At 30.8% G+C, this 24,628-nt stretch overlaps 11 protein-coding genes across 12 annotated transcripts; 7 read left to right on the top strand and 4 right to left on the bottom strand.

The window, feature by feature from the left end:
* Positions 1-14: 14 nt before the first annotated feature.
* On the top strand, positions 15-2,906 carry DCTN5-p25 (Dynactin 5, p25 subunit). Its single transcript, XM_047064485.2, has 3 exons — positions 15-225; positions 293-411; positions 468-2,906. Exons 1-3 carry the CDS (start codon positions 109-111, stop codon positions 778-780), a joined length of 549 nt encoding a protein of 182 aa, XP_046920441.1. The 5' UTR covers positions 15-108; the 3' UTR covers positions 781-2,906.
* Positions 778-2,833, bottom strand: LOC124500375 (uncharacterized). Its single transcript, XM_047064444.2, has one exon. The coding sequence runs from the start codon at positions 2,831-2,833 to the stop codon at positions 836-838; it is 1,998 nt and encodes a 665-aa protein (XP_046920400.2). The 3' UTR covers positions 778-835.
* Positions 2,907-2,972: 66 nt separating the features above from the next.
* mIF3 (mitochondrial translation initiation factor 3) lies at positions 2,973-4,176 on the top strand. The gene is made up of 2 exons (XM_047064475.2): positions 2,973-3,764; positions 3,833-4,176. The coding sequence occupies exons 1-2, from the start codon at positions 3,030-3,032 to the stop codon at positions 4,094-4,096; spliced, it is 999 nt and encodes a 332-aa protein (XP_046920431.2). The 5' UTR covers positions 2,973-3,029; the 3' UTR covers positions 4,097-4,176.
* A 77-nt stretch (positions 4,177-4,253) lies between these two features.
* On the top strand, positions 4,254-7,495 carry LOC142598202 (uncharacterized). The gene is made up of 3 exons (XM_075735508.1): positions 4,254-4,937; positions 6,360-6,644; positions 6,710-7,495. Exons 2-3 carry the CDS (start codon positions 6,432-6,434, stop codon positions 7,493-7,495), a joined length of 999 nt encoding a protein of 332 aa, XP_075591623.1. The 5' UTR covers positions 4,254-4,937; positions 6,360-6,431.
* LOC124498949 (uncharacterized) lies at positions 6,841-9,337 on the top strand. Its single transcript, XM_047062781.2, has 4 exons — positions 6,841-8,183; positions 8,238-8,406; positions 8,469-8,667; positions 8,721-9,337. Exons 1-4 carry the CDS (start codon positions 7,518-7,520, stop codon positions 9,112-9,114), a joined length of 1,428 nt encoding a protein of 475 aa, XP_046918737.2. The 5' UTR covers positions 6,841-7,517; the 3' UTR covers positions 9,115-9,337.
* On the bottom strand, positions 9,265-11,003 carry LOC124498951 (uncharacterized). The gene is made up of 3 exons (XM_047062784.2): positions 10,660-11,003; positions 10,274-10,590; positions 9,265-10,221 (listed from the first exon to the last, which is right to left on the bottom strand). Exons 1-3 carry the CDS (start codon positions 10,875-10,877, stop codon positions 9,338-9,340), a joined length of 1,419 nt encoding a protein of 472 aa, XP_046918740.2. The 5' UTR covers positions 10,878-11,003; the 3' UTR covers positions 9,265-9,337.
* Positions 11,004-11,116: 113 nt separating this feature from the next.
* Positions 11,117-12,654, top strand: LOC124498952 (uncharacterized). The gene has a single exon (XM_047062785.2). The coding sequence runs from the start codon at positions 11,274-11,276 to the stop codon at positions 12,396-12,398; it is 1,125 nt and encodes a 374-aa protein (XP_046918741.1). The 5' UTR covers positions 11,117-11,273; the 3' UTR covers positions 12,399-12,654.
* Positions 12,655-12,790: 136 nt separating this feature from the next.
* On the top strand, positions 12,791-15,467 carry LOC124498950 (uncharacterized). The gene is made up of 2 exons (XM_047062783.2): positions 12,791-13,851; positions 13,913-15,467. The coding sequence occupies exons 1-2, from the start codon at positions 13,653-13,655 to the stop codon at positions 15,412-15,414; spliced, it is 1,701 nt and encodes a 566-aa protein (XP_046918739.2). The 5' UTR covers positions 12,791-13,652; the 3' UTR covers positions 15,415-15,467.
* Positions 15,468-15,573: 106 nt separating this feature from the next.
* On the bottom strand, positions 15,574-19,886 carry LOC124498954 (armadillo repeat-containing protein 8). 2 transcript variants are annotated; one of them, XM_075735507.1, is made up of 6 exons: positions 18,909-19,886; positions 18,052-18,108; positions 17,496-17,994; positions 16,393-17,436; positions 16,091-16,333; positions 15,574-16,034 (listed from the first exon to the last, which is right to left on the bottom strand). In XM_075735507.1, the coding sequence occupies exons 1-6, from the start codon at positions 19,742-19,744 to the stop codon at positions 15,594-15,596; spliced, it is 3,120 nt and encodes a 1,039-aa protein (XP_075591622.1). In that variant the 5' UTR covers positions 19,745-19,886; the 3' UTR covers positions 15,574-15,593. The 2 variants fall into 2 exon arrangements, with proteins under 2 accessions (XP_075591622.1, XP_046918743.2); XM_047062787.2 differs by lacking the exon at positions 18,909-19,886 and having other exon boundaries at positions 16,399-17,436; positions 18,052-18,594.
* A 544-nt stretch (positions 19,887-20,430) lies between these two features.
* Positions 20,431-23,390, top strand: LOC124498953 (A-type potassium channel modulatory protein KCNIP1). Its single transcript, XM_047062786.2, has 7 exons — positions 20,431-20,666; positions 20,880-21,007; positions 21,804-22,318; positions 22,374-22,595; positions 22,661-22,834; positions 22,893-23,077; positions 23,156-23,390. Exons 3-7 carry the CDS (start codon positions 21,955-21,957, stop codon positions 23,204-23,206), a joined length of 996 nt encoding a protein of 331 aa, XP_046918742.1. The 5' UTR covers positions 20,431-20,666; positions 20,880-21,007; positions 21,804-21,954; the 3' UTR covers positions 23,207-23,390.
* Positions 23,298-24,353, bottom strand: mRpL10 (mitochondrial ribosomal protein L10). Its single transcript, XM_047064220.2, has 2 exons — positions 24,186-24,353; positions 23,298-24,103 (listed from the first exon to the last, which is right to left on the bottom strand). Exons 1-2 carry the CDS (start codon positions 24,256-24,258, stop codon positions 23,391-23,393), a joined length of 786 nt encoding a protein of 261 aa, XP_046920176.1. The 5' UTR covers positions 24,259-24,353; the 3' UTR covers positions 23,298-23,390.
* Between the last annotated feature and the right edge of the window lie 275 nt (positions 24,354-24,628).

The raw sequence follows: 24,628 nt of genomic DNA, 5'->3' as shown, positions 1-24,628 counted from the left end.
TAAGGTGTAAATAGTATTTTAACTGTTCGATTCGATGATATTTTTGCCAGTTGCATTGTCAAATTTTATTGTAAATAATAATTTCATTTATTATTTAGTAAAATAATAATGGAAGTAAATGATATGTTTTATAATCAAATGGATTATATTGAGACCGCATCCGGTAATAAAGTTTGTAGAAAATCTGTCCTATGTGGACCACAAAGTATCATGATACTTGGAAAGGTTAGTCATTTTGAATGTGATTATTGATTTTGTTGATGAATTTTTCGCTACTGAATTGATTCAATAGACAATCGTACAAGAAGGGTGTATTATACGTGGAGATTTAGCTTCAGTAAAAGTTGGCCGATATTGTGTAATAAGTAAAAATGCTGTTATACGTCCACCATTTAAGAAATTTACCAAAGGGTAAGTGTAAACATGTGAGAATGACCAGATCTCCTTAATGTACATTTCAATTTCAGTGTTGCATTTAACCCTATGACCATTGGTGAACACGTTTACATTGGTGAGGATACGATTGTCAATGCTGCTAATATTGGTTCATATGTTTATATTGGAAATAATTGTGTGATCGGAAGATATTGCAATTTAAAAGATGGTTGTTACATTGCGGACAATTCTGTTCTTCCTCATGGAACAAATGTTCCAGCATTCGGTATATATCGTGGATCACCAGCTTCATATAGCGGTTTAATATTTGAATCAATGGCCGATGTTATGACAGATTTTACTAAATCTTATTATCAAAAATTCCGTCCCCAACCATCATCATGATCAATTTGATAATGTTTATTTTTTTTATTTTATTTTTCATAAATTTAAATAAAAATCATTCTTTTTCTCTCAAAATATCATAAAGTAATTGTATCTGATTACAATTTAATAATGGATGAAGCTGTTTAGCAATTTCTTGTCGAATATGATCATTATGTTCATCATGATCATCATCAAACAATTGTTCTTCCAATTTATTACGACAACCATCATTTGATTCATCCGGAATATATTTACTGATCCATTTAAGTTCAACTTGTTCCAGTTTCTCTTTGACACGACTTTCTAATTTTTTCGGTTTTAAAATAAATTCCATATTATCCATTTTTGAATCAACCGATTCTTTTCTTATGTGAACATTCGAAAATGATGGTGTCTTACGGTTAGCCAAAAAACTTAATCGGGCACTTATATCATCTAGTTCTCCGGTTTCTAATAATTTTAATCCTGGACTAGCTGGTACTGCACCTGGAGCTGTCAATGTTTTACTCGAATGAAAATGATGTTGTAATTTATTGGCATCATTACTACATAGATGTTCATCATCACTAGAATCTTTCGAATCATAACGTGTACTTGTGCCCATAATTGAAGAGAAACTATCCTCATCGGCAAATTCGGTTTCTTCTGAATCTTCTGAATCATGTTTTTTACAAGATCCAGAAATTTCTTTTGATTTAGTCTTTATTTCTTCATCATCATCAATTTCATCACCACTTGATGAGAGCGGCGGTTGAATTATGTCATAATCAGAATATTCATTATCTAACGATGATCGAAGTTCATTACGGTAAGAAAGATATAGTGTTTCCAAAAGATGATTTAATTTTATCACATCATCGATTGATCGATCGATCCAACGGCTGTTAATCATGTCGATGAATGGTAATGATAATATCGATGCTTTTAAAAATATACTTGATGAACATTTAATAGTTGATCCATCTTTAATCGTACCGGAACAAAATTCAACCGAATCATCATCAAGATCTTGTATATATTGATCGCATTCATCTTCAAATCGTCTAACGATCGAATGTTTCGGTATTGGAATGATTGGTGATGGATATTCATATTTAACCGGATCATATAAATAAAGACGTAGTAGAAAAAATGTTATATAATCATCAATAGTTAATTTATTTTCACAAAAATCAAACGGATTATTGCCTTCAACTTTGAAGGGAGGAAACCTAGGATTACGATTACGAAGTGAATTTGAATCAGATTTCGGATCATCAGGTGATTTCAGTAAGGTTTCTAAATTTGGCTGTTTCTTTTTGAACAATGAGAGAATTGAAGATTTTTGTTGTGAAACAGAAGAGTTAGAATTTGTCGCTGTTTTCGCATGCATGTTTGATGAAGTTTTTGTTGATATCACATCAGTAAGATTGGAAAAATTTTCAAAATTAGGCTGTTTCTTGAACATTTCCTGATAACAATGATAGGCATCTTGATAGAAATGACCACGAAGTAGACAATTGATTGCTTCACGAAATTGTCCAGCTTCAATAAAAGATTCTGCAGCTTCGTAAAATCGTTGATGTTTGAGGTAAAGTGATGCCAATTCGATCAACACCACCGATAACATACGTGGAGATGGACATGTTTGTATAGCATGAGCATATGCCGATATGGCACCGTTTATATCCACCTCCATTTGATCAGTTTGACTGAATATTCTTGCCGTATCCAACCATGATTGGAATTCAGTCCATAATGCTTCAGATAAAAGATTTTCTAGCGCTTGATTCGCACGATTCGATGATGATGATGGTAATATGGAAACATTTGATTGAGAATCAGCTTTTTGAGCTTCTCCAGTTATAGAGTTAGATGATTGATTTAATTGCTCTTTTAATGATCCAACAATTTGATGTTCACATTTAGCTGCTGAATACATACAATAACCTGAATAATTTGGGAAGGGCGTTAATTGTTGTGCAAGTTTACGATAAGATTCTGAAGATTCTTTAAGATTAGGTTTACGGATTAAATTGAATCGTTTCTTAAGACGATTGGAGATGTCTCGATATTGAGCAAATTCAGACATTATTTTGCAAGAAAAAATTGAGATTGAAATTGAAATTTACTATACGTGCACGATTTGAAAATCCCAGGTTTGTTTACATTATCAGGGTCACGTGATTTTTGGAATTTTTTTTCTTTGGATTCATATATGAATGCACTACGTATATAACCGATATTAATGTTATCGAAAGGGCAGAACAAAATCGATATTTTCTTTCATGACAAGAATGAAATCAATAAAAATGTTCAACTTTATCAATCCACGTTTCTTTTACTCTCAAATTCATTGGAAGAATTCAAAAATTCTTCTACAAACATTTGCAACTACAAATACAAATAAAACTTTTTATTTACCGTTCGTTAAAAGCTATTCTATCCTGAATAGTATCGATTCTTCACAACTTTTAATATCTGTAAATTCTATAAGTTCAAGATATTTATCACAATCACAGAAAAATTCACCTCATAATAATGAAATCGATGTATCTGATATTGCTGCTCTTGAATCTAATGATAATGGTGTTAAAAAAACTAAATATCGTGGCAAAACACCAGAATTGCTCAAAGTTTATCTACGTGATGAAAAAAATCGTCTACTTGGTTTGATGACCATGATTGAAGCGGAAAAATTGGCACAAAAACATAAAAAAGTACTAATACAAATTGAAGGTCCTGCTAAAAAAATTATGACAATGAAATTCAGTGATCCTAGATTTGATCAAAAAGATGACCATATCAATGATGATGGTGATGATGATGTTCATACCGATGATGATTCAATTGTTAAATTTAAGAAAAAAACATCACCAAAAATAATGTCATTCACATCAAAAGTGAGCGAACATGATCTACAAGTTAAAATTAATCATGTGAAAAAATTTCTACTCCGTGGCCAAGAAACTTTAGTGAAGATTGCTTCGACGGTATCGAATGGATCCGATAAATCAAAATTGGTATGAATTATTAAAGTTATCTAAAGACAAAAAATAAAATCTTCAAATTTTTCCTCTCCATTTCTTAGGAAAATATTTTTCATGAATTTGAATCAATTTTCAAAGAATCGAATGGCTGTCGAATCAATCAAAAACGTTTAACTGATCGAGATTTGAAATTTAATATTTTAATTTCAGATGTTGAAAAAGCGAAGCAGAATTTATCATTTACAAACAAAATGGATAATATAAAATCCATTCCTAATCTTGATGACATCGATCCGCATAAATTACTGGAAGAAGACAGTTCAAAATCAATTTTGAATGAAATTGAAAATCATCAAAATAAATAATAAAATCGAATTAATTTGATTTGATATTGATATAAATGTTTATTTTTTCTGCTAATAAATGTAAATTGAAAAAAAATAAATTTTTTAAAGATTTTTTTTTCATCGAAATAGATGGACAATTTCGAATCGGAACCGAACAAGCCGAAATAGTCGGCCAAGGGAATACTTTATTTGGGGGGATGCAAAAGATATAACTTTTTCTCTTAAAATAACAATTTCACTCATCCTCTTGTGATTACTCTCACTTCGATCACGAGCATCACATAAAAATCCATTTGGAGAGAGAGTGTACCATACATAATACAATTTGAGCTGGCAATTTACTCGATTTTGTATTCATGTGATCAATTCATCGAAAAATTGCTACGCGACATTAACAATAACACAATTGACTTTGTATATAACTTAAAACTTGATGTAAAAACATTTGCGAAACTTGATCTAAAGAAAGAGTAAAGTTGATAACATTCATTATGTTATAAATGCATCTTTTTCATCACATTCATCATTCGGCTCAAAATTTTTTTTTTTAGTTGAATCTTGGTTATGTTGACTGTTTTTTCATCTTTCGCATTTGCATTTTCTCACCATCATCATCATCATCATTTGTTTTATTCATCTAATCATCATCATCATCACTAATAACGGATTTTGTTTCACCAAACCCTCAATTATGATGATGACAGATGACTATTATCATTTGTGAACAACTAATGAACGTGATGATGGAATATTATTCATTTGGTCATTATCAATTACTAAAAACAGCTAATTTATCATTTCATTGCTTTTAATTTGAAAAAATTTTCCAAGTGATTTTTTTATTCATTTTTCTTTCCATGTAAGTAATACTCATTATTATAATGTTTATGTTTATCATGTTTAATTTTAATTGAAAAATTAAATTTTAAAGAAGTAAAAAAATTTCTAATGATCATTAAATGTTTATCCAATGATTGATAAAAACAAAAATTTATATAAATTCCATGAATACCATTTTGTCACATATCTAGTTTAGATTTTAATGGTTTGACTGCAAGTTTTTTTTATTTCATAATAATTTAAAAAATCCTAGAGGGCGGTTATCTATTTATTTTTCTTTTGAGAAAAACTGACTGATTAATTCAGTTTTTAAATTAAGTATATATTGATAGGATGGCATATAATCAATTATAATTGGCTAATCACGATCCTTGATGGTGGATGATGAATCCATACTGTGTATGGTCATTGTGAAAGTTCAATTAGCATTCATAATGGATGTGATTTTTTTCCATTAAATTCCATCAAAATTATTTGTTAATAGGCTCCATTGATTTATTTACCGCTAAAAAAAATTTTTTTTTATAGAATTTGCTTTATTTAGGTTACCAAGATATGTAATGTTATCATTGTTTGTTCATAATAAATATTATGAATATCAAATCTATTTTTATTGTCATATTTCCATATTTGGACTTTTGTAAAACACTCCATCCTTTTCTTTTTATGTATATTTCTTTTGATCTGAAGAATTTTAGTTGATTGCGGATTTTTTTTTCTTCATAGTAGTCACAATGATTCATCCAATCGTAAATCATATATACAAAATTTTCAGACTATTTGATAAACCAGTTTGTTTCCTTTTTTGGGACACTTTTGTGTGTGTGTGTGTGTGTTTAAACAGACCATTTTATTCCCTTTTTCGTCTTATTGTATTGTATGGATTTAATTCAGTAGTCAAATAGTTAATGATGATGATAACCACCTGTTTTTTCTTTAGTTTCAAATTAGATCCATAGACGGAATCATGACCGGTGATAAGATAATTTATGTCCATTATTCATTCTTAGTGTTTTTTTTTCTTTATATTATCATCTATCCTGTCACAATATATATTCACCACCATTTTGGAATACACGTAATTACGTGGCATACAATATGATAATCGTAAATAAATAATGTCTAACAATTGTGATAAAAAAAACTACATGAATGAATCAGTTTTTTTCCATAATCGTGATGAATATGATCATTTGCATCCATTCATTTTTTTTCTTCTATTCAAATGAAAATCATAAAGCTTTTTGTTGTTTTTATGAATACTTTTTTTGTTGTTGCATGAAATGGATTTCAAACTATGTACTTTTAAAGATAATTTCTATATGTGCTATTATAATAATGATTAATACAAGACATAACGCCCTAATTGCACATTATGTACATATATTTTAATTTATATTGTCCTAATTCAATAAATTTTTTGTTTTTTTTATTATTAAAGGTAATATAATAAACATGTCATGTTATCGATTGAATTGATTTGTTTACACTTTGGATATTTTGAATAATAATAATGACAAACAACCATAAATCATTGGGTGATAATAATGATGATAGTAGTGATGGCTGCGATTCTGATTCATGTAAAAGACATGGACATCATCAATTACAGGTCGACAATGAAAATGATGATGAACAACAAAAGAATTTGATCAGAATGAAATTGAAATCTAAATCTTCGACTAACATTGATGATGATAATAACTATGATAATCTTGATGATCAGGTAGTACTTATTTACTGAATTCATATTTGATTACAATAAAAAAAACAAATTCTCTTGCTATACAGATTCGTTCGGTTTGTTCACCGATAATAATGACAAATAATCCTCCGTGTGGAATACGTTTTCAATTCAGATTCAATCATCAAAGGCCACAGACAACGACCGGTATCAGCTATAGTCGTCAAAATTGTTCACGTTTGAAAAAGATTCTCATGTTTGGCCATTATCATCAAGCACATAATTCTGCAGAATTCAAGTCAAATACTTTAAACATCTGTGATCAATTAATGGCCAATAGTAATGATAAAGATTCAGAAATGATAATCCAACAGGTTGGTGATTCAATTTCCGATATTGAATCTTTGGAATCACTAAATCTACATGATCATCAGCTTATTGACAATTTTATATCACCTCATCGAACGACCAAATCCTATTCATCCCCTACTTCTCCCAAAATAATGATTTCTGCTTGTCATGTTTCAAAAATTGAAGATGAAAATGTTGAACCTACCAAATCTATAGTTCGTGTTATAAAACCCACAGCTCTTCATCCAACCATCCACTATTATCCACCAAGACCATCTACCTCAGTTGGTGTACATTCTGGTTTGATAGAACCGTCCTCTTTCATGGCCTCTACATCATCATCAGCAAACTCATCATCGAATTATTCTTCAGCATTTCATCAAGTGTTATCTCATCATCAACAATCATCCAAGTCAAATTCATTGAGTGAACCATCATTGGTGATTGCATCAAATCCTTATTCGAATCCAATTTCACTGGAAAATATTGAACATGAAGGAACAATTAATCATGACGTGAAATCTATTGGAAAACAGTCATAAATCTATTCAAGAACCTATTCATATGACACTGGAAGAAGTGCGAAGAATAGCATTTGGATCGCCTGAAAGAAGACCAATTATGAATTCTTCTCGTCGGAAATCTGCCTTAGTCTCGACATCAAATGTTGGTCTCAAGTCTGGAACCAGTGGACTTCAAAATGCTAAAACTAAGATCAAAAATTTTATGGATACTTTGTTGAACAAAACTACACCCTGTATCAGCGGTGGTAATTGTTCCAATGATTATTCATCAACCAATGTCGATACTGTTGGTCAATCAAAAAATATCCGTATGTCTTCGCCGATTATCACCAATCAAAATCGATATGATAATACTGCAAATCCAATGAATCATCATACTAGAACTAGAAGACGACGACATCCACGAACTCCACTTGAAACCAGATCTGGGCTCGAATTTCAACAACAGCTTTCGTCACCATTCATTCAACGAGCTTTACCTCCAGTTCCGGCAACGTTATTCACTGATCATAATAATAATAATAGTAATAATATCGATAATGATAACGGATCCAATCATATAACCACTGCGAACAATGAAGATCATTCTTTAAGATATAGATCTTCACTTCAATGTCAGATTTCTCGGTCTCAATTGAAATCAATGTCTGAATATGAACGTCAAAAATATTTAGACTATGTGTCTAGCATTGAACGTGTCAAAAATGTAAGCTTTTTAATTATAATAAATAAACATAATAAATAATCTTGTATTATTTAGTGTGGTTGGTATTGGGGGCCTATATCCGGTGAGATGGCTGAAAAATTATTAGAACCTGAACCATGTGGCTCATTCTTGGTACGTGATTCGTCTGATGAACATTATATTTTTTCTTTGTCATTTAAACTCGATGAAATGGTTCGCCATGTTCGCATTGAACAGGAACAAGGTTTGAAACAAAAAAAATGACAATTTTTTTCATACATACAATGTATCGTTATATGTAATTAGGCAATTTTAGTTTTGGCTCATTGAAAAAGTTCCGGTCATCGACAATTGTCGATTTTATCGAGAGTGCTATGGAACATTCACGTAGTGGGCAATTTTTATTCTTTTTGCGTTTGGGTCCTGAACTAGGGCCAATTCGTGTTCAACTTCTTTATCCGGTGTCCAGATTTAAACGCGTACAATCATTACAGCATATTTGTCGGTATGTTAATCTTTACCATGTTCATTTCCTCATACTCATAAATTATTTGTTAGATTTGTAATTCTACAATTCGTTCGACGAGATCAAATTCATGAACTGGCACTTCCGAAATATCTTCGTCAATATTTGGATACACCATATTATTATTCAGAAGAATTGGCTAAAATGCAACCTAAAACAGAAAGTGATATCGATAAAGAAAAACGTTTGTTAGATATGAAGCGGAAACTCTTCTTACAAACAGATTATCAGACGTTAATATCAAAAATGCTGATAAATCGAGTTAATTTAGAGAAAAAATTATCGATACATTTACCGCTAATTGATCCATTGGATAATGATAATTCATCTGATGAAGATGTTGACACCAAAGAAAATAAATCCGATTCCATAGCCATTATCCATGATGATGATGACGATGATAACCACGAACAACAGTTGTTATAACCAATCATTCGTTAAAAAAATGAAATTATTTTTGATTAACATTTCTAGTCATTTCATTCATTTATTTTTTACTTTTTTTTTTGATTCGAGCTTAGTGTTCATTTTGTTTTTCTGTCAATTTTAATTTTTTTTTATTTTTTAACTCTCGAATTTTTTGTTTATAATTTTTTATTCATTATTTAATTCATTAAATATTGTTGATGATACTGTTTATCACAATAAATTATTCGGAATCACTGCTTGATGACCATCTATCTTCGCTTTCAAAAGACTGAATTTTTCTAAAATTTTGTTGTATATCGGCTTCATCGTTTGTAAATCGTAAACGTCTCACTAAAAATACTTTGTTTGCTTTGTAGAATATGGCTGGAATCGGTTCATCGCCCTTATTTGTGGATCCATAACCATAAAATAATGTTGAGCGAGGATGATGATCAAAATCATCATCAGTGGATGATAATGACAACTTCTTTGGGCAAAAATGTGTATTTCGTGAAAGAACTGATTCGTCATCATATTTTTTTGACTCTTCAAATGCATAGTTCAAGTTGTTTATCTGTCCATTAATGGTTCGACTGAATAAAGAAGCATATTCATTTGTTATGTATGGCTGCATATGTTCGAAATGAATATCTTCCAATTTGTGACGTTCATTTTTCCTAAACGATGAATCATTGAATGAATTACGAACATTTGAATGTGAAAGCCTTTTGATGACAAAAAGCGGCATTTCTTTAAGAAATTGATTTCTATTCATAATATTCGGCTTGATTTTCCATCGAAATATATTCCTATCTGCATAGGTTGGATGTATTGTTATTATGTTTCGATGATCCGGCGACATTGAAATATGAGCAACTGGATGTCTATATAAATGTGAAGATAAATGTGCCGCTAAAGGCTTTCTTGGTTGACGAATATCATACATGATGATGGAACCGGCTCTGGTGCCTATAAACAAACCGTTTTCATCTTGTGGGGACCAATAAACCACTTGACATCTGGTTGATTCATTATTTTTTGTACATGGATCATTTACAATTAATGAGAGCGATGTATGATCCGTTCTATGATCAAATATTAATGCTTCGGAATTATCACAGGCCACTGTAATGAATAGATATTAGTATCAGTAAAAATTGAAAAAAAATTCGCTTACGTGCAATCGACACATAAGTTAATGGATTCCAATCCATTTGGTAGAATTTCTTTGTATATGTCATTTGTCTATTTGGTAATGTCTGAACAAGCTCCTGTCGAACTGTATCGAATATGCTTAGACGATCATGAGTCAAAGATGAATATAGTCCAAGATCATATGGATAAAATTGACAACGAATCACTTTCTGTAGACGAACATTGCTGTCAATACGATTGGCAACTTCTTCAACAAAACTATTCGGTTGTAATTCATCATAAAATCTTGGATTTATTCGATAAAGTATATGATGATTATTTGCTTTAAAAAGTATAATTCTATAAAAGAAGAGATAATAAATAATGATAATTAATTCATGAAAATAGGATAAACTAAATTAAACATACAAATCATCTAGAAGTTCAAATTGAAATGAACAGTTATGACGAGAAATAATTTGATCAAACGCAAATACTTCGGGTTGTTCTCCATTCAAACATTTACTTTTATTTTCGAATACCTTTGAACAAATCAATCGTTTATATTTAGTATTGGGAATTGGATCGATTGATTGATGGTTTATGATCTTTGGTAGAGAATTTTCATATGAATCAAGTATATGCATTGTTTGATTATTAAGAAATGGCAAAAAAATTGGCGCCTTTTCATTAATTTGAATCAAAATTTCGGATCGTGGTAGACGTTTATAATGGTTTAATTATAATTGCTGAAAAAATCGAGCAATAATTCTAGTAATTGTATATGTGGATAGGAATTTGCTATTCGAATGTATCATTATGGCCAATGCCGCTACTTTTCTTCTCATACGGGACTTTAAATGCTAATAGAAAAAATACGACTAGGTGGAGTATGCTTATTGGCATTAATTTCACCTGTAACCATCCAATCCAATTTCAAGGCTATAAACATTCGCACAATTTCATACAATATTGTTTTCAAACTATTTACCTTGATTATATATTGATTATTGATAATTATATTAATCATTTATCAAACGAAAATGATTATCATATCACAGGTCGAACCAATAATAGAACCAATACTGGAAAATGAATTCTGGTATCTTCCTACGCGAGCCTCAGCATCGGCCCGTGCTGCATCAATGATGGGTTTAATGGAGTCATCTAGACCTTGTTCACATTCATCAAATCGTGGCCAAATACCACCTTTTGAATACAATAATCGTTATCTACAATTTTTCGGACTACCACAATTTCAACCAGAAGAGATACGAATCAAAATGGATTTGGAAATTCGTCAAGTTATAATTACTGGCCGTCATGAACGTTCTTGTGAATGGGAATTTGAATCATGCGAATTCACAAAACGTATCCTAATTCCTGCCAATGTTGACATGGAAAATATGAAATGTTTCATTGCTGAGAATGGCTTATTGCAAATTGAAGCTCCATTTAACTGTTCACAACAACAACAACAAATTCGACCACAAGAACAAGAAATTCCGATCCAATTCTTAAACCAACCTACTGTGGATACTACTGATGCTAACGATCGACCAAAAGAGGAAAAATTTATTAAAATTCAACGAGAAGAGCAAAATACGATGCCCGTACCCAAGCCAACAGGTGGAAAAATTATTCCCATTGAATATGTTGGCCGACAACCAGTTTCCGAGGAATCCTTTTCATCCAAACAATGTGAACAATTGGAACGAGCAAAAAGGCAAACGTTACCAACGTCAATGCAAATGAATCCTGGAACCATCATACCACCACCTGATGAAGTCCGACAAATGATTCGTGAAGTTCCTATCCGCATGGCTCGAAGACCAATTGACCAGGGAATACTTTGCCCATGTTGTCATGGACGTGGTTCAAGATCGTCAGCTAATTGTGGCTTTGACCATCAAAACTATCCACAATTAGTGGCTTATCGTCAAAATTTTCCAGATAAATTGCAAACAGATTTGCCGAAAAAAGATCATCAACCGAAAAATGCACCACAGGTATCAACAATCGATCAGTCACATGAATCACCAGGTGGAGAATTAAACCAAGCTATTGGTGAGCTACAAAAAGTTGCGACGGAAATTTCAACACGACCTTCATCATCGGCCATAATCGATGATGTCAAAATGAAAGATGTTGAAAAAATCGATAAATGAATGTGAATTCAGCAAATATTTTTTCTGTCTTATCATCACGATGATGGTTGCTTTTCATTATGGCCGCTGCTATTATTCATCATCAGGTAAATTTATATTCTATCACTACTGTATTTGTTTACTTATGCTATCTATTTTCTCATGTATTTTATTTTGTAACATTTATCTAATAAGTTATTACAATCGATTGTTTTCGTTTTTTTTCTATTTGTTAAATAAACATATATATAATAACATGACATAATTTAAAAACAAATGGCGCCAAGATGAAAAAAAAGAAACGATGAAAATCACGTAGTCCATACATCTTGAGTGTTTATTTTTCGGTAACACACAAGAGATACAGATTCTATGCATGTACATCCATTTAAAATTCACATTTATATATGATGATGATATATTGTGCACATGTGCACATAAAATTCGTACCACATTTTCTCCTGATCCTGACATTATAACCAAAAATCGTCTCAACGTTGATCATAACGCGGCGGCATATATGTTGCTTGCAGATGAACAAAAAAAAAATACACGGTGTAAAATATATGTGTGTGATGATGTTTGTAATTGGAAATCGACGAGGACAAAAATTAAGTTGCTTGTGAATGCATGCATGCATGCTTTTGTGAATGTTATAATATACGGCGCGCGGTCACCGCCAAATCGAAATCATATTTTTCGTTCATTCGTTTCCTCGAACTTGATCTTTTTTTTCCCATTGATGCTCACCTCAAATTTGATGATCTGATTTTTTTTTTTAATCTGGTCTTCCAGTATAAAGTTTGTTTCATACAGAACGATCGAGTGATTTTTTTTTTTTTTTAAAGTGAAGCCACAAATACATCACTCAGTGAGTCCTGCGTTTTGAAATAGAAAGTTTGTCTTTGTGAAATATAAATTAATTCTATTTGGAATCGACTTCCATAATGTATTGAAAGGATGTTTTCTCATTTGATTTGATAATAAAACGAAATTTTTTCTCCCAAACAATATTTCATCGCCATTTCCTCCGTTATCGGCTTTTTTATGAATGATAAACAATTTTTCATGTTGAAAATATAAAACTGTGATAGCTAAATTTAGTTCAACCAAATTTGTGATATGTTTTTTTTTTTTTTTGGTTGATGTTCATCTGCGTATCTTTGTGTTCTGGTTAATATCAAAACGTAATTTTGTTTCCGAGAAAACATAAATCCTCCATCAATATCATCATCATATATTGAAAATTTAATCATATTTTCAAAAATAAAAATCATGCCCAAAGTGTCTTCGAATTTGATTCATAGCATTTCGATCATTTGGTATTTATTGCCAATGATATGGGGCCAAAATTCAACCCATCCATTTGATGACAGAACGTTTATACAAAATTTCAGTTTGGCATCTAAAATATTCGAGTCAAAATATGAATTCAATGAATCAATGAATGTGGATAAATCGGAAAATTTTTATGGTAAACTTTTTCACATTGAAAATATATATTATTTTAAACTTTTCTGCTATATATTTACCAGATATACCGAATCAGCCCGAATGGTTGCATGATACATTTCTACTTTTAAGCTCAGTAAATTCCATACGTTTTTGGTCATTGGATTGTCCAATTCATCACTCGAGTCCATTATTGGTCAATTCTACTCGTCATGCATATCGCACACAATATGGCATATCTGGTATGTCAATTTATCAGCCAACATCATCAGAACATTTCCAATTGTTTTGGTTCGATGTTCCAAGTTATCAGCTTTACCATGGAACCATTATCAGGCCAAACAATTTAGATAAAAAGGATTGTGGTATGCTACTCAGACTTGAAAATATAAAGCCAATACAATTAGATTCCAATCCATTATTGGATGATCCAAAAGATGATAATTTTTTTCATCTAACTATCGATGCTCAAAACGAATTGCTTTTTTTATCGAATTTACTTCGACATCGAATAGATATCTATCAAATCACAAATGAATCATTAATTAATAATGAAATACAATGGCTAGAATCATTCAATCAAACGAATCATCCGAAAAACGTACAAGTCGATCAAGAACAGAAAATTTTATTCTGGATTGAATCATGGAAACGTATATGTAGTGTGAATTATTCGGATATGCGAAATTTAAACAAAATTTGCACAAAAGACTTTTATAAACATAAACCTGTGGCGATGACATTAGATCTGGAAAATCATCGTATAATATGGTCAGATAAATCAAGTAATATTCTTTCCGGTGATTATTGGATTGAAAGTGAAAATGAAGCTCATCTTATTTATAAATCATCAATATCATCGGTGATGGAATTGACAGTTTTTTCAAATCAAGATATTAATGGTCATCATAAACAATGGATTTTCGTTCAGGATCAGCATGAAGTTCAATTGATCGATTTATCGACAAATAATGAAACCATTGTTTTGATCGAATCACAAACAATATTTGAATCCTTATTGTTAGCGTTTCGAAGAAAACATGATCAAATTGTTGTCAAAACAACAAAATTTCCGGCGTTCAAACAGGATGATAGTGAAAAACAAATCTCATCTACACAAGTCGATGACAAATGGTTTTATTTTTTTATAATTGTATTTGTTATTTTATCCATATTGATTGTGATATCCGTTTTTACATTTTTAACCATCAATAACAATTCGGATGAAGATGACAGTCTCGAATCAGGATCAGTTAATAATCCTGGATACCGAAAATTGACCACACCATCAGACCAAATTTTCGATACGGGTATTCAACAACATTCAGCTAGCCTTCATTCTGAATATCAGCACGATGATAATAACAAACAAAGTAAAATTAAATCGAGGCTAGTTTCGAATGATATTGAAGATATTGTTCCAATAATTTCTAGTGAATCTCAACAAAAAACATGTTTATCATTTACAAATCCATTCATTTTGGCCAATACTTGTGATTCATGTCTCCTGCCGGAACACTGCCAAGGACAAGGAATATGTTTGGCAACTTATTCCAGAAACAAACAGAAAAATAATTGTAAATAAAGTTATTTTTTCTAACCAATTATGGTTTGTAATAAAATATTTTTTTCAACCAACTAGTCATCGTTCTCAAGGTGTTATTTTCAAAAAGTACAAAATAACTGTTATATTTTTTCGAGTAAATAATAAAACGATTATTTTGAAAAAAAATACAACTAATGATTAAAAATGGAAATATCAGGTTATTTATTGTTGATGTTATTGAAATAATTGAATTCCTGTAATGCTGTTTTGACCTTTTCGTATAATGATGCATGTTGAGATGAGCTTATCTGTGATACCTGTGTTTGTTGAAGTAATTGTTGTAGAATCTTGGGCACGGATAATTCTATCAATTTCTCCTGCCTGATTGCTGAATTTTCATTTTCATGCCAAACCAAATTGATGATGCAGAATACGGCAGATTTTTGAAGATTGACGTTCGAATTCAACAGGTATGAAATTAATTTGTTGAGAACATCTTCATTTGACATTATAAATTCTTTAGCTTTGTTACCATCAGCAATGTTGACCAAAATGCATAATGCTTGTTCTTTTACTTCCCATGAATGTTCACCTTCAAGGATCAATATAACAGCCTGCATTATTTGTTTACCATGTTGTTGCATAATCAAATCAATATGCTGAAATCAAAAGAAATTAAATAAAACTCTAAAGTCTTAAACCCAATTGTCCATACCGGTTTTGTCGATAAAAGATTTCTAAGTAAACCTAAAGTTTTCATTAGAATATTCACATCGGAATCGGAAAGCAAACGAAATATTTGATCTGTTCCCAAGCAATTTAATATCTGTGTCTTTAGGTCTTCATCAGCTTGATAGGCCATATTCATCAATGCCCAAGCACCATTCAACCGTAGTTGAACATCATCACGTTTGGTGAGATCGCATAATAATTCGATAGCAAATCGGTCCAAAAAATGCTATTAACATAATAAAATAAAAAGCACATTATTGGGCTTGATATATAAATGAACCAAATATTTACCTGTTTACTCGGTGAAAACTCTAGCAATAGGTTACAAAGCACAGATGATGCCAGCATAATTATTTCATAGGTCGGACTTTGTAACAATGTTCGTAATGGTAACCACACGGCATGATCTTGGAACATGGTTCGCAATTGTTGTACAGATCGTGACAATGAGTGCAAACATCTTAATGCAGCTAATTTAACTTTTAAATTTGAATCTTCTAAACCATTCATTACTTCATCCATTAAATTTTCTGTTTCAATTATACGTTTACGTATATCTTCATCATTGGCTCCAAGCGAAGCAAAAACTTTAAATGCTGCTTGTCGCAGTTCATTTTTAACTGCATTTGTTTCATTATTTTCACCGGCAGTCGAAGCCATCATATTAACGCTACAAATGGGCGGTGGAATCGGTGAGCTACTTAGTATAGTGGTATCCATCGGTTCATCTATAAGCATTGTTGTCATTGTTGCGATATTATCAGAAGTGATTGAACTTTTGCGACTATTATCTCCGGCTGCCGGAATAGTAGCACGAGAATTATTTGCAAAGAAAAGATTGGAAGATTGTCGGAGCATATCGGCCAATGAATTGATCAAATGATCACAAATACTAGCTGTTTTCTGAAGAGAAACATCTATATCAATCAAATATGCTAATTCTTCAGCTGCTTGTGCACGAAGTGAAGATTCTTTGTCTTTTTTACATAAATAAATTAATGTTGGTAGACATCGATAAAGTAGACGCCTATCTTGACAATCCATAGCTTGTGAACGATAAATATAAGTCATACACTTGGCAGCATAAAATTGCATTTCAAAGGTCTGTAAAGCACTCATCAAATCGAATAACATGTCCAGAAATGATTGACCCAAATAAACTTCTTGAGCTACCAACAATGAAACTGTTTCATTTTCAAAACACAATTGAGCTAACCAGTTCAATGCAGCTAATTTTACTTGATAAGCATTACGATTGTCTGGATGTAAAAATGATGCTATTATTTGAATTGCGCCTAAATCTTTCATTATGTTCTGATGTTCAGTAGACTGTGTAGAAAATAAAATGTTATTTAATTTAATGGAGAATAAAATTCTACAGTTATTACCTGACAAGAGGAGGCCAAAATGTTGGCAATGCATTCTTTGATGACATAATTTGAGGGTGATATATTGCGACGAGCTAGTGCAAATAGATGTGCTAGTTTTGAATTCTGAAATAATTTATGAGTGTCTGTGGTTTTTGAAGATGATGGTAATGGTTGATCGATGGGTAATGGGGTTGAATCGTTGGTCTGATATATCAATTCAATTGGTGCTAAACGTGATTTGAAGATGGTTCGAAGACCGCGAAGAGAAGCTTCAATTAATTCAAAATTTTCAGCTTGTGTATTTCGTAGCAATTGTGGAACAGCTCCAGCATCAATAATCGTTTTTAAATGTTGTTCAGTTCCTTTAGCTAAACTTGTTATTATTAACATCGCTTCACGACTAATATCAGTGTTAGATGTTGTCGGTTCCATGAGCTGAACCAAACGTTCGCTAACATTTTGTTCCAACACTAATCCTTTCAAACGATTACTACCGATGACACAATTTTTTACACGTCTTTAAAGATAAAAATATAAAATTATTTTCGATATTCAACTATCATCATAAACATACCGAACAGCTTCATAACAAACGACCAGATCCGAAGAATAAATATCTTCGAGATGCATTTGATTTACATTCATCAACATCATCTTGGATATGATCAACTTATGCTAATAACGGATGGTGAATAATGGATTTCTTACAGAACGATGATGATGATGATGATTTCGTTTTCAAATCAAACAAAGGATTCAGCAATAAACAATTCTAATAATAATGATGAGACTTTTTTTGTGTATCTGTTGTTTGGGTTGTCTGTCCGACTATCGATAAGCAGTGGTATGGGCAAAAACAACTCACTGAATTTCATACTAATAGAATCATCATGCTACTACCATTATTAACATCATCATCATCGATATAAATACAATCGATGTTTTATGGATTCTCATTTCGATTCAAATCCAATGACGTTCTATGATCCATTTGTTTACTGATAAAATCATCATCATCATCATCATTTATTTTAATTTGCACTTGGTCCTAACCAAAAAAAAAATCCACTATGAAATATATAGATGTTCATATCTGATGCTCCCATATTTCCCAACCGATTATCTGGCCCATCATCATTATCATTATTCATTTACATAAAAGAAAAAATTTAATTAGAAAAATCGTAATTAATGATTGTATTCACATTTTCTTTACACAGAAAACAAAGAATTCAATAAAATTGATCGATTTTATCATTATTTTCGGTTCTTTTATTTTTCATTTTTTAATTAATTCATGTTTTCAACAATTTTTTTCAATGTGCAATTTTTTCTTATCTTCCAGTAAAATTATCCATGGATTCGAATCCTCCCAAAAAATCATAGATGGGTATTAAACATTTGCTGGGAAAAATTTTTAATAGAATTCCCATATATTCTAAATACCATGGCAAAACAAGAACAGATTTTTCAAGAAGGATAGCTTCGACGATTTTTTGTGCTACATATTCAGGACTAAACATCGGTATGAGACCAGAATGAGCACCAGAAAACATTCCGGTTGTTATTAACCATGGTTTAACTATAGTAGTTTTAATTTGACTATCGAGATTAGCTTTGGCCAATTCAAAATGCAACGATTGTTCCATACCAATGGCAGCAAATTTAGAAGCACAATAATCGGTGAGCAATGCTACGCCAAGTTCACCTGCCAACGAAGCTATTGTAACAATATGACCAGATTTTCTTTCAATCATTCTGGGTAAGAAAGCTCTTATGGTAAAAAAGTGTGATATCACATTCACGTTCATTGTTCTTTGAATTTGTTCATCGCTCAAATCAAGAATATTTTTGCCAGTTACAACGCCAGCATTATTGATCAGAATATCGACTGGACCGACATCATTTTGAACTTGTTTTGCTGTTTCATATATCGAATCTTTTTGACACAAATCGATTCGATAGCAAAAAAGTTTTTCATCGTACCCTTTGGCCATTTGTCGTGTACGATCAAGATTATCAACATTAACATCCCAGATGATAACTTTGGCACCAAGTTTCAAAAATTTCATTACCATTAGTTGGCCAATTCCACTACCACCTCCGGTGATTAAAATACATTGATCATTGACATTTTTGAAATTTTTTGGCATTAATCGATTAGGCACAAAAAATAAAATAAAATTTTTGAATACATGATATAATATAAATAAAAAACTTTTAAAACGATTAGATGTTTTTTTCGTCATTTTCATTTCTTGAGCCATGTTTTAGTCTTCTTCTTCTTTGCATTCGAAATTATTTCGTTCAATAAATTATGAAATGACAATTGATTTTAATATTAATTAGGTACATAGATATTAGATTCATGTTATCAATACAATAATATATCATTCGATGAACATAAAAGTCAATGAAAAAATTTCGAGAAAATAGATTGTAAGAAGAAAAAAAAATTTTCGGAAACATTTTATTTGCATTTTTGTTCAAGGAAATTTTTACAAGATTTTGAAAAATTCAAATTGTTTTTTATGAGAAATGGAAAATTTTTGAATATATTTGTCAATTGTTTATATCAAATGATAATCCGAATATATTTTGATAATCATGATTAATTCAATTTTTTTTTGATTTTTCCATTATAATTCCATTGAATTTATGATTTTGCCACCAACTTTCTTTGCACATGTATACTTGCATATACACCCATATAAACCTTCTTCCACTTATTTATATAGAAACGAACCAAACTAAAGACCCGGATATTTGGAATGATGGTACATATACGTTGAAATTCAATATGTTCCTAAATATTTTCAACGTACAACATTCTTTCATTCGTTTTTTTCCCTCATTGGTTATTCTGCATTATAGAAAAAAGACCAAACTTGTTACTATATATGCTATATAATAAAATTTACAGATTCTTTCGATCCAAGAATTATGTTTCTATGAAATGGGGAGCTATCGCTCTATTTTCTTCAACCCTATGTACTTTAGGTTATATTTTTTTTTTACTATTTTGGTTTGTTTGTTTTATATCTATACTATGTGAGTGTGCTAAAAACCAGTGTAATATCAAAAATAAAATTCACTAAACAAAAAAAAAATGATAGCGATGAGGATGTCTAAATAACAATCAAATGACAAACAACGAATTAATTTCATAGTAATTGAATTCTTAATAAGGTTTGTAGTATTGATAATCATTAAAAATGTATCAATCGATGTTTGATAGCCTTTAAGAAGAAATCTGATCTTATGATGATGCTATAAATCTTTAAAGAAAATTCTTTTGCTTTTGGTTTTCAATCATTCAATTATTGAATATATACTATAATAATAATAATAATTCTATTTAATTTTTTATTTATCATTTTCATTCATTTTTTTCATTTATAGGGCTATTCAAACACAAGAGAGAAAGAGACTAAATCAACCGTCAATCATTATTAAACAATTGTTTAGAAAGAAATATAAGAAAAATAAAAAGTTTGCCCAACAAAGAAGAAAAAATTCTCCGATAAAAGGTTTGTGGTATGTTTATGTTTGCTATTTGAAATATGTCATTTGCAACAAACTCTTATCATAAATTTTGGAATCAAAAAGTTGATACCAAAAGTTTCATCATTCTTTTACTTTTAAATCCCTTCAACGGAGCAAAAAAAAATCGATTCTTTATTTATAGAAAAAAAAACACATATGATATGATATCGACCAACACAAAAGAATTTTGAAAAAAAAGTGAGAAAAAATCGATTTATCACACCCCCTTACTCGAAAGAAAAACTACTATTATTGATGCATGCACAGTGATTTCGATTTTTTTTTCTCAATTCAAAGATGAAATAAAATAATTGAAAAAAAGGAACGATGGTCTAATGTTTGAATCTAATTTATATTCAAAATTATTCTACTTATCATATTACAAATTACACGTTACGCCATAGTGGTGGTGATGTAATAGTCTCTTTTTCGATACTCTTATTTCATTTACCAAACATATTGTATCACTTTTTTACGTTTACTTTCTTCTTATTTTCTTTTTTATCAATTCAATTTTCTCGGTTTTTTTCCTGATTTTCTGATTTTCAAACATTGCTGACTTATGTAGAATCTATTTTTTCTCCTATAAAGTAATGAAGCAATTTCATTTAAGTTCCTTTTATTATCATTAGTTTTTTTTGATAGGAAAAATACGCTTGATTAGATATATTTGTGTGTGTGTGTCTACATGTGCGAACGAAGAATTTTCATAGAATCTGATTTGAGAATTTTTTCAATATATAATATTACTTTTAACAATTTTCTGATCACAAATATTAGGTTTTTACCGTATGTTCGCTATTGCGCGCCAAGTTATTAAATTCTTTGCTTGCATCACGCAAAAATATATACACGCACATAATATAAACGATTTATAACGAATTTTGGTATCGGAAGCTCAAATACAATAATAATAAATAAAGCTGACGACATGAATACGAGCACATTCGCATTGTCGTCGTCATCGACATCGCCTCGTCGTCCTATCTCGTCATATCATCGTAGTATACTACAACAGCAACAATTTCGTCGTAAATGTCGAAATAAATTTCCATCAAATAGTCAAGATGGTGATCAAAGTAGTAAGATGATGTCATCACAAGATCATGGAAAGGCCGATCAACCATCGGCAAAACTTCGACGCTCATCTTCAACATATTCATCGGCATCAGCAAATAATACAAACATTGGTCAACATGTGGATCGGCGTTATCAGCAGATCAAATTCAAAACAAATCCATTCCAATATCTATCATTTCGATTCATCGATCTCTTACATAAAGCATTCGAAAAAGGTAATGAATTATCCAAATTTATGATTGAATATTAACCTATCAATCAATCGAACAGAAGAAAAAGTTGATGAGCTTGAACAAATGATCAATGAAATCTGTGGTGGTCAAGAGTTTATCTATCGACGGCAACAGGAAATCGATGTACTTTGTCAGAAAACATCATTTTCTAAAAAAGAGATCAAATTACTATATTGGGGCTGGAAATTGGCTTGTCCTGAAGGCGTTTTGAACGAGCCCATCTTTAAGGATATTTATTCACAATTCTTTCCACAAGCAGGTATGTTTTATTAAGACTTTTTTTTAATGGATTAGATGAGAGATTGTCACTGTTTAAAAAATTAGGCGATTCATCTATATATGCTCGATATGTGTTTCAAGCAATGTTTGCCGATGAATTATCTCGTAATGAACCGATCACATTCCTGGAATATGCCAAGGCATTATCGAATCTTTGCCGTGGAACATTGACGGACAAAATAAAATGGATATTCACATTGTATGACATTAATCATGATGGTAAGAATATTGAAAAATAATTATTTCCATTATGGTAATTCATTTGAAAAATCGACAGGTCGTATCACCTATGATGAAGTATATAAAATGTCCGTAGCCATCTATGCTTTGCTTGGATTCCATGTTACACCTGCACATAATTACAAAACCTATGAAGAACATGCTCGTCGTATGTTTGCTAAATTGGATCAAAATTCTATTGGTTATGTAACGTTTGACGAATTCAAAGATATTTGTCTTAAGGTAATCAACATTTCTTAGTTTTTTGTCTTTTTTGTTGATTTTTTAATTTCATAATTTTTATTAATTTTTTTTTAATAGAATGAGACTATCCTTACATCGATGCAACAATTGGATACACATTCAATTTGAATGATAGCAATTCTTCCTTTTTCTCTTCCAATATTTGCTGTTCCGGTTTTTTTTGCTGTTATATATCATTGATTTAACAGTATATCAATTATTATTAATTAATATAACATTTAATCATTGTTTTCATCTAGATAATGAAAATCTTTCCAAATAAAAATCATATAGAACAATTTACAAAAAAAAATCATCTATTTTGAGAATGTTGATCATTTTTTTCCAGTTCTTGATGTCGACTATTTATCAACTGTTTTAGCTGACTTGTATGATGTGTTAATGTCGAAATCATTTGTTGTTGTCCTATCATTAACGTATTGCATAAGATGGCACGTTGTTGATCAATATCCCCTAATTTTGCCAATTCTTGCAATTGATCGTTGGTAATCAAACGTCGATGTTCAACCAAAGCACACATGAGAATTGCTTGAGGGTATTTGCGTGATATTTTGAAAATTTTATCAATTTTTTCCAGATTAGGAGCAAATAGGACGGTAAAAGGGTAACCGATAGCAAAATGAAGCAGTGGTTGGTAAGGTGTATCTTGAAGGCAAATTCTAGCAATATCACGATTATAATAACGTAACAGCATTCCTTCATGTTCAAATTCATTTGATAATAATTTTCGATCAGATCTAGAAAATTGATTCTGGTGGAATAAACATAATAATTTGGATTGTTTTAATTCTTGGGCCATATCAGCGGCAAGTAGGATATCATATGGATGATCTGATCGAGGTGGTGGTGGTCGTAAATGGCCACATTTTTCCTCCAATGGTATTGTCGATCGTGGAAAAACAGGCTCACAAACGGCTAGCAAAAGTTTTTGTTTGAAATGAGGTTGGCGATATTCACGGAACGCTACCGCACGACGATAACGAACTTGTGACCAATTCAGCAACACTGAACGAATCAATAAGGAAAATTAATGAATTTGATAAATTATATAATGAACATTTTAGATCATTATTGTCTGAACATTTACCTTGTCCTACAATTCGTCTGCTATCGCTTGATGCTTGGGCAATACAATTGGCAACTTGAATCATCAAAGACATTATTATTATAAATTGAAAGAAATCTATTCAATTAAATGAAATGGATTAAATCCAATTATTATTAAATTTGAGAAACGATTTTTAAAACATGTGTGATCGTGATGTAATATTCATAAATAATGTAACGTTATAATTTACAATATATTTTTATCTATATATTTTATATAATATAATCACTGAATAAACAATTATCTTTATCAACAAAAATTATTTCCTTGAAGGTAAATATGAAAAAAAATCGAACCAATGTGAGAATAGTAAATAAAATTGATTGGATGGACTTTTTTTCACATATTTTAGAAAATTGTGGCCCTATTTTTTATTAGCAAACATTTTATTTCGAAATGGAAGATTTTCAAAATGAATTTGA

This window comes from Dermatophagoides farinae, chromosome 2 (genome assembly GCF_024713945.1).
Source record: "Dermatophagoides farinae isolate YC_2012a chromosome 2, ASM2471394v1, whole genome shotgun sequence".
Classification (NCBI taxonomy): domain Eukaryota; kingdom Metazoa; phylum Arthropoda; class Arachnida; order Sarcoptiformes; family Pyroglyphidae; genus Dermatophagoides; species Dermatophagoides farinae.
Note: the sequence above shows the minus strand (reverse complement) of the source record. Positions and strands in the feature narration are given on the sequence as shown.

Excerpts from the sequence above, each read along its gene's own strand:
- mIF3 (XM_047064475.2), top strand. The coding sequence starts at position 3,030 with ATGACAAGAATGAAATCAATAAAAATGTTCAACTTTATCAATCCACGT. Across the intron at positions 3,765-3,832 it reads GATCCGATAAATCAAAATTG|GAAAATATTTTTCATGAATT; the intron begins GTATGAATTATT and ends TCCATTTCTTAG.
- mRpL10 (XM_047064220.2), bottom strand. The coding sequence starts at position 24,258 with ATGTCTTTGATGATTCAAGTTGCCAATTGTATTGCCCAAGCATCAAGC. Across the intron at positions 24,104-24,185 it reads CAGACGAATTGTAGGACAAG|TGTTGCTGAATTGGTCACAA; the intron begins GTAAATGTTCAG and ends TGATTCGTTCAG.
- LOC124498951 (XM_047062784.2), bottom strand. The coding sequence starts at position 10,877 with ATGCATATACTTGATTCATATGAAAATTCTCTACCAAAGATCATAAAC. Across the intron at positions 10,591-10,659 it reads TTTGAACTTCTAGATGATTT|AATTATACTTTTTAAAGCAA; the intron begins GTATGTTTAATT and ends CTTCTTTTATAG. Across the intron at positions 10,222-10,273 it reads AACTTATGTGTCGATTGCAC|TGGCCTGTGATAATTCCGAA; the intron begins GTAAGCGAATTT and ends TATTCATTACAG.
- DCTN5-p25 (XM_047064485.2), top strand. The coding sequence starts at position 109 with ATGGAAGTAAATGATATGTTTTATAATCAAATGGATTATATTGAGACC. Across the intron at positions 226-292 it reads GTATCATGATACTTGGAAAG|ACAATCGTACAAGAAGGGTG; the intron begins GTTAGTCATTTT and ends TTGATTCAATAG. Across the intron at positions 412-467 it reads TTTAAGAAATTTACCAAAGG|TGTTGCATTTAACCCTATGA; the intron begins GTAAGTGTAAAC and ends TTTCAATTTCAG.
- LOC124500375 (XM_047064444.2), bottom strand. The coding sequence starts at position 2,833 with ATGTCTGAATTTGCTCAATATCGAGACATCTCCAATCGTCTTAAGAAA.
- LOC124498953 (XM_047062786.2), top strand. The coding sequence starts at position 21,955 with ATGAATACGAGCACATTCGCATTGTCGTCGTCATCGACATCGCCTCGT. Across the intron at positions 22,596-22,660 it reads ACAATTCTTTCCACAAGCAG|GCGATTCATCTATATATGCT; the intron begins GTATGTTTTATT and ends TTAAAAAATTAG. Across the intron at positions 22,835-22,892 it reads GTATGACATTAATCATGATG|GTCGTATCACCTATGATGAA; the intron begins GTAAGAATATTG and ends AAAAATCGACAG.
- LOC124498950 (XM_047062783.2), top strand. The coding sequence starts at position 13,653 with ATGCCCAAAGTGTCTTCGAATTTGATTCATAGCATTTCGATCATTTGG. Across the intron at positions 13,852-13,912 it reads TAAATCGGAAAATTTTTATG|ATATACCGAATCAGCCCGAA; the intron begins GTAAACTTTTTC and ends TATATTTACCAG.
- LOC124498949 (XM_047062781.2), top strand. The coding sequence starts at position 7,518 with ATGACACTGGAAGAAGTGCGAAGAATAGCATTTGGATCGCCTGAAAGA. Across the intron at positions 8,407-8,468 it reads TCGCATTGAACAGGAACAAG|GCAATTTTAGTTTTGGCTCA; the intron begins GTTTGAAACAAA and ends ATATGTAATTAG. Across the intron at positions 8,668-8,720 it reads TCATTACAGCATATTTGTCG|ATTTGTAATTCTACAATTCG; the intron begins GTATGTTAATCT and ends ATTATTTGTTAG.
- LOC124498954 (XM_075735507.1), bottom strand. The coding sequence starts at position 19,744 with ATGGCTCAAGAAATGAAAATGACGAAAAAAACATCTAATCGTTTTAAA. Across the intron at positions 18,109-18,908 it reads CCATGGTATTTAGAATATAT|AATGCATCTCGAAGATATTT; the intron begins GGGAATTCTATT and ends GAATGTAAATCA. Across the intron at positions 17,995-18,051 it reads GTTTGTTATGAAGCTGTTCG|ACGTGTAAAAAATTGTGTCA; the intron begins GTATGTTTATGA and ends TTATCTTTAAAG.
- LOC142598202 (XM_075735508.1), top strand. The coding sequence starts at position 6,432 with ATGACAAACAACCATAAATCATTGGGTGATAATAATGATGATAGTAGT. Across the intron at positions 6,645-6,709 it reads ATGATAATCTTGATGATCAG|ATTCGTTCGGTTTGTTCACC; the intron begins GTAGTACTTATT and ends CTTGCTATACAG.
- LOC124498952 (XM_047062785.2), top strand. The coding sequence starts at position 11,274 with ATGATTATCATATCACAGGTCGAACCAATAATAGAACCAATACTGGAA.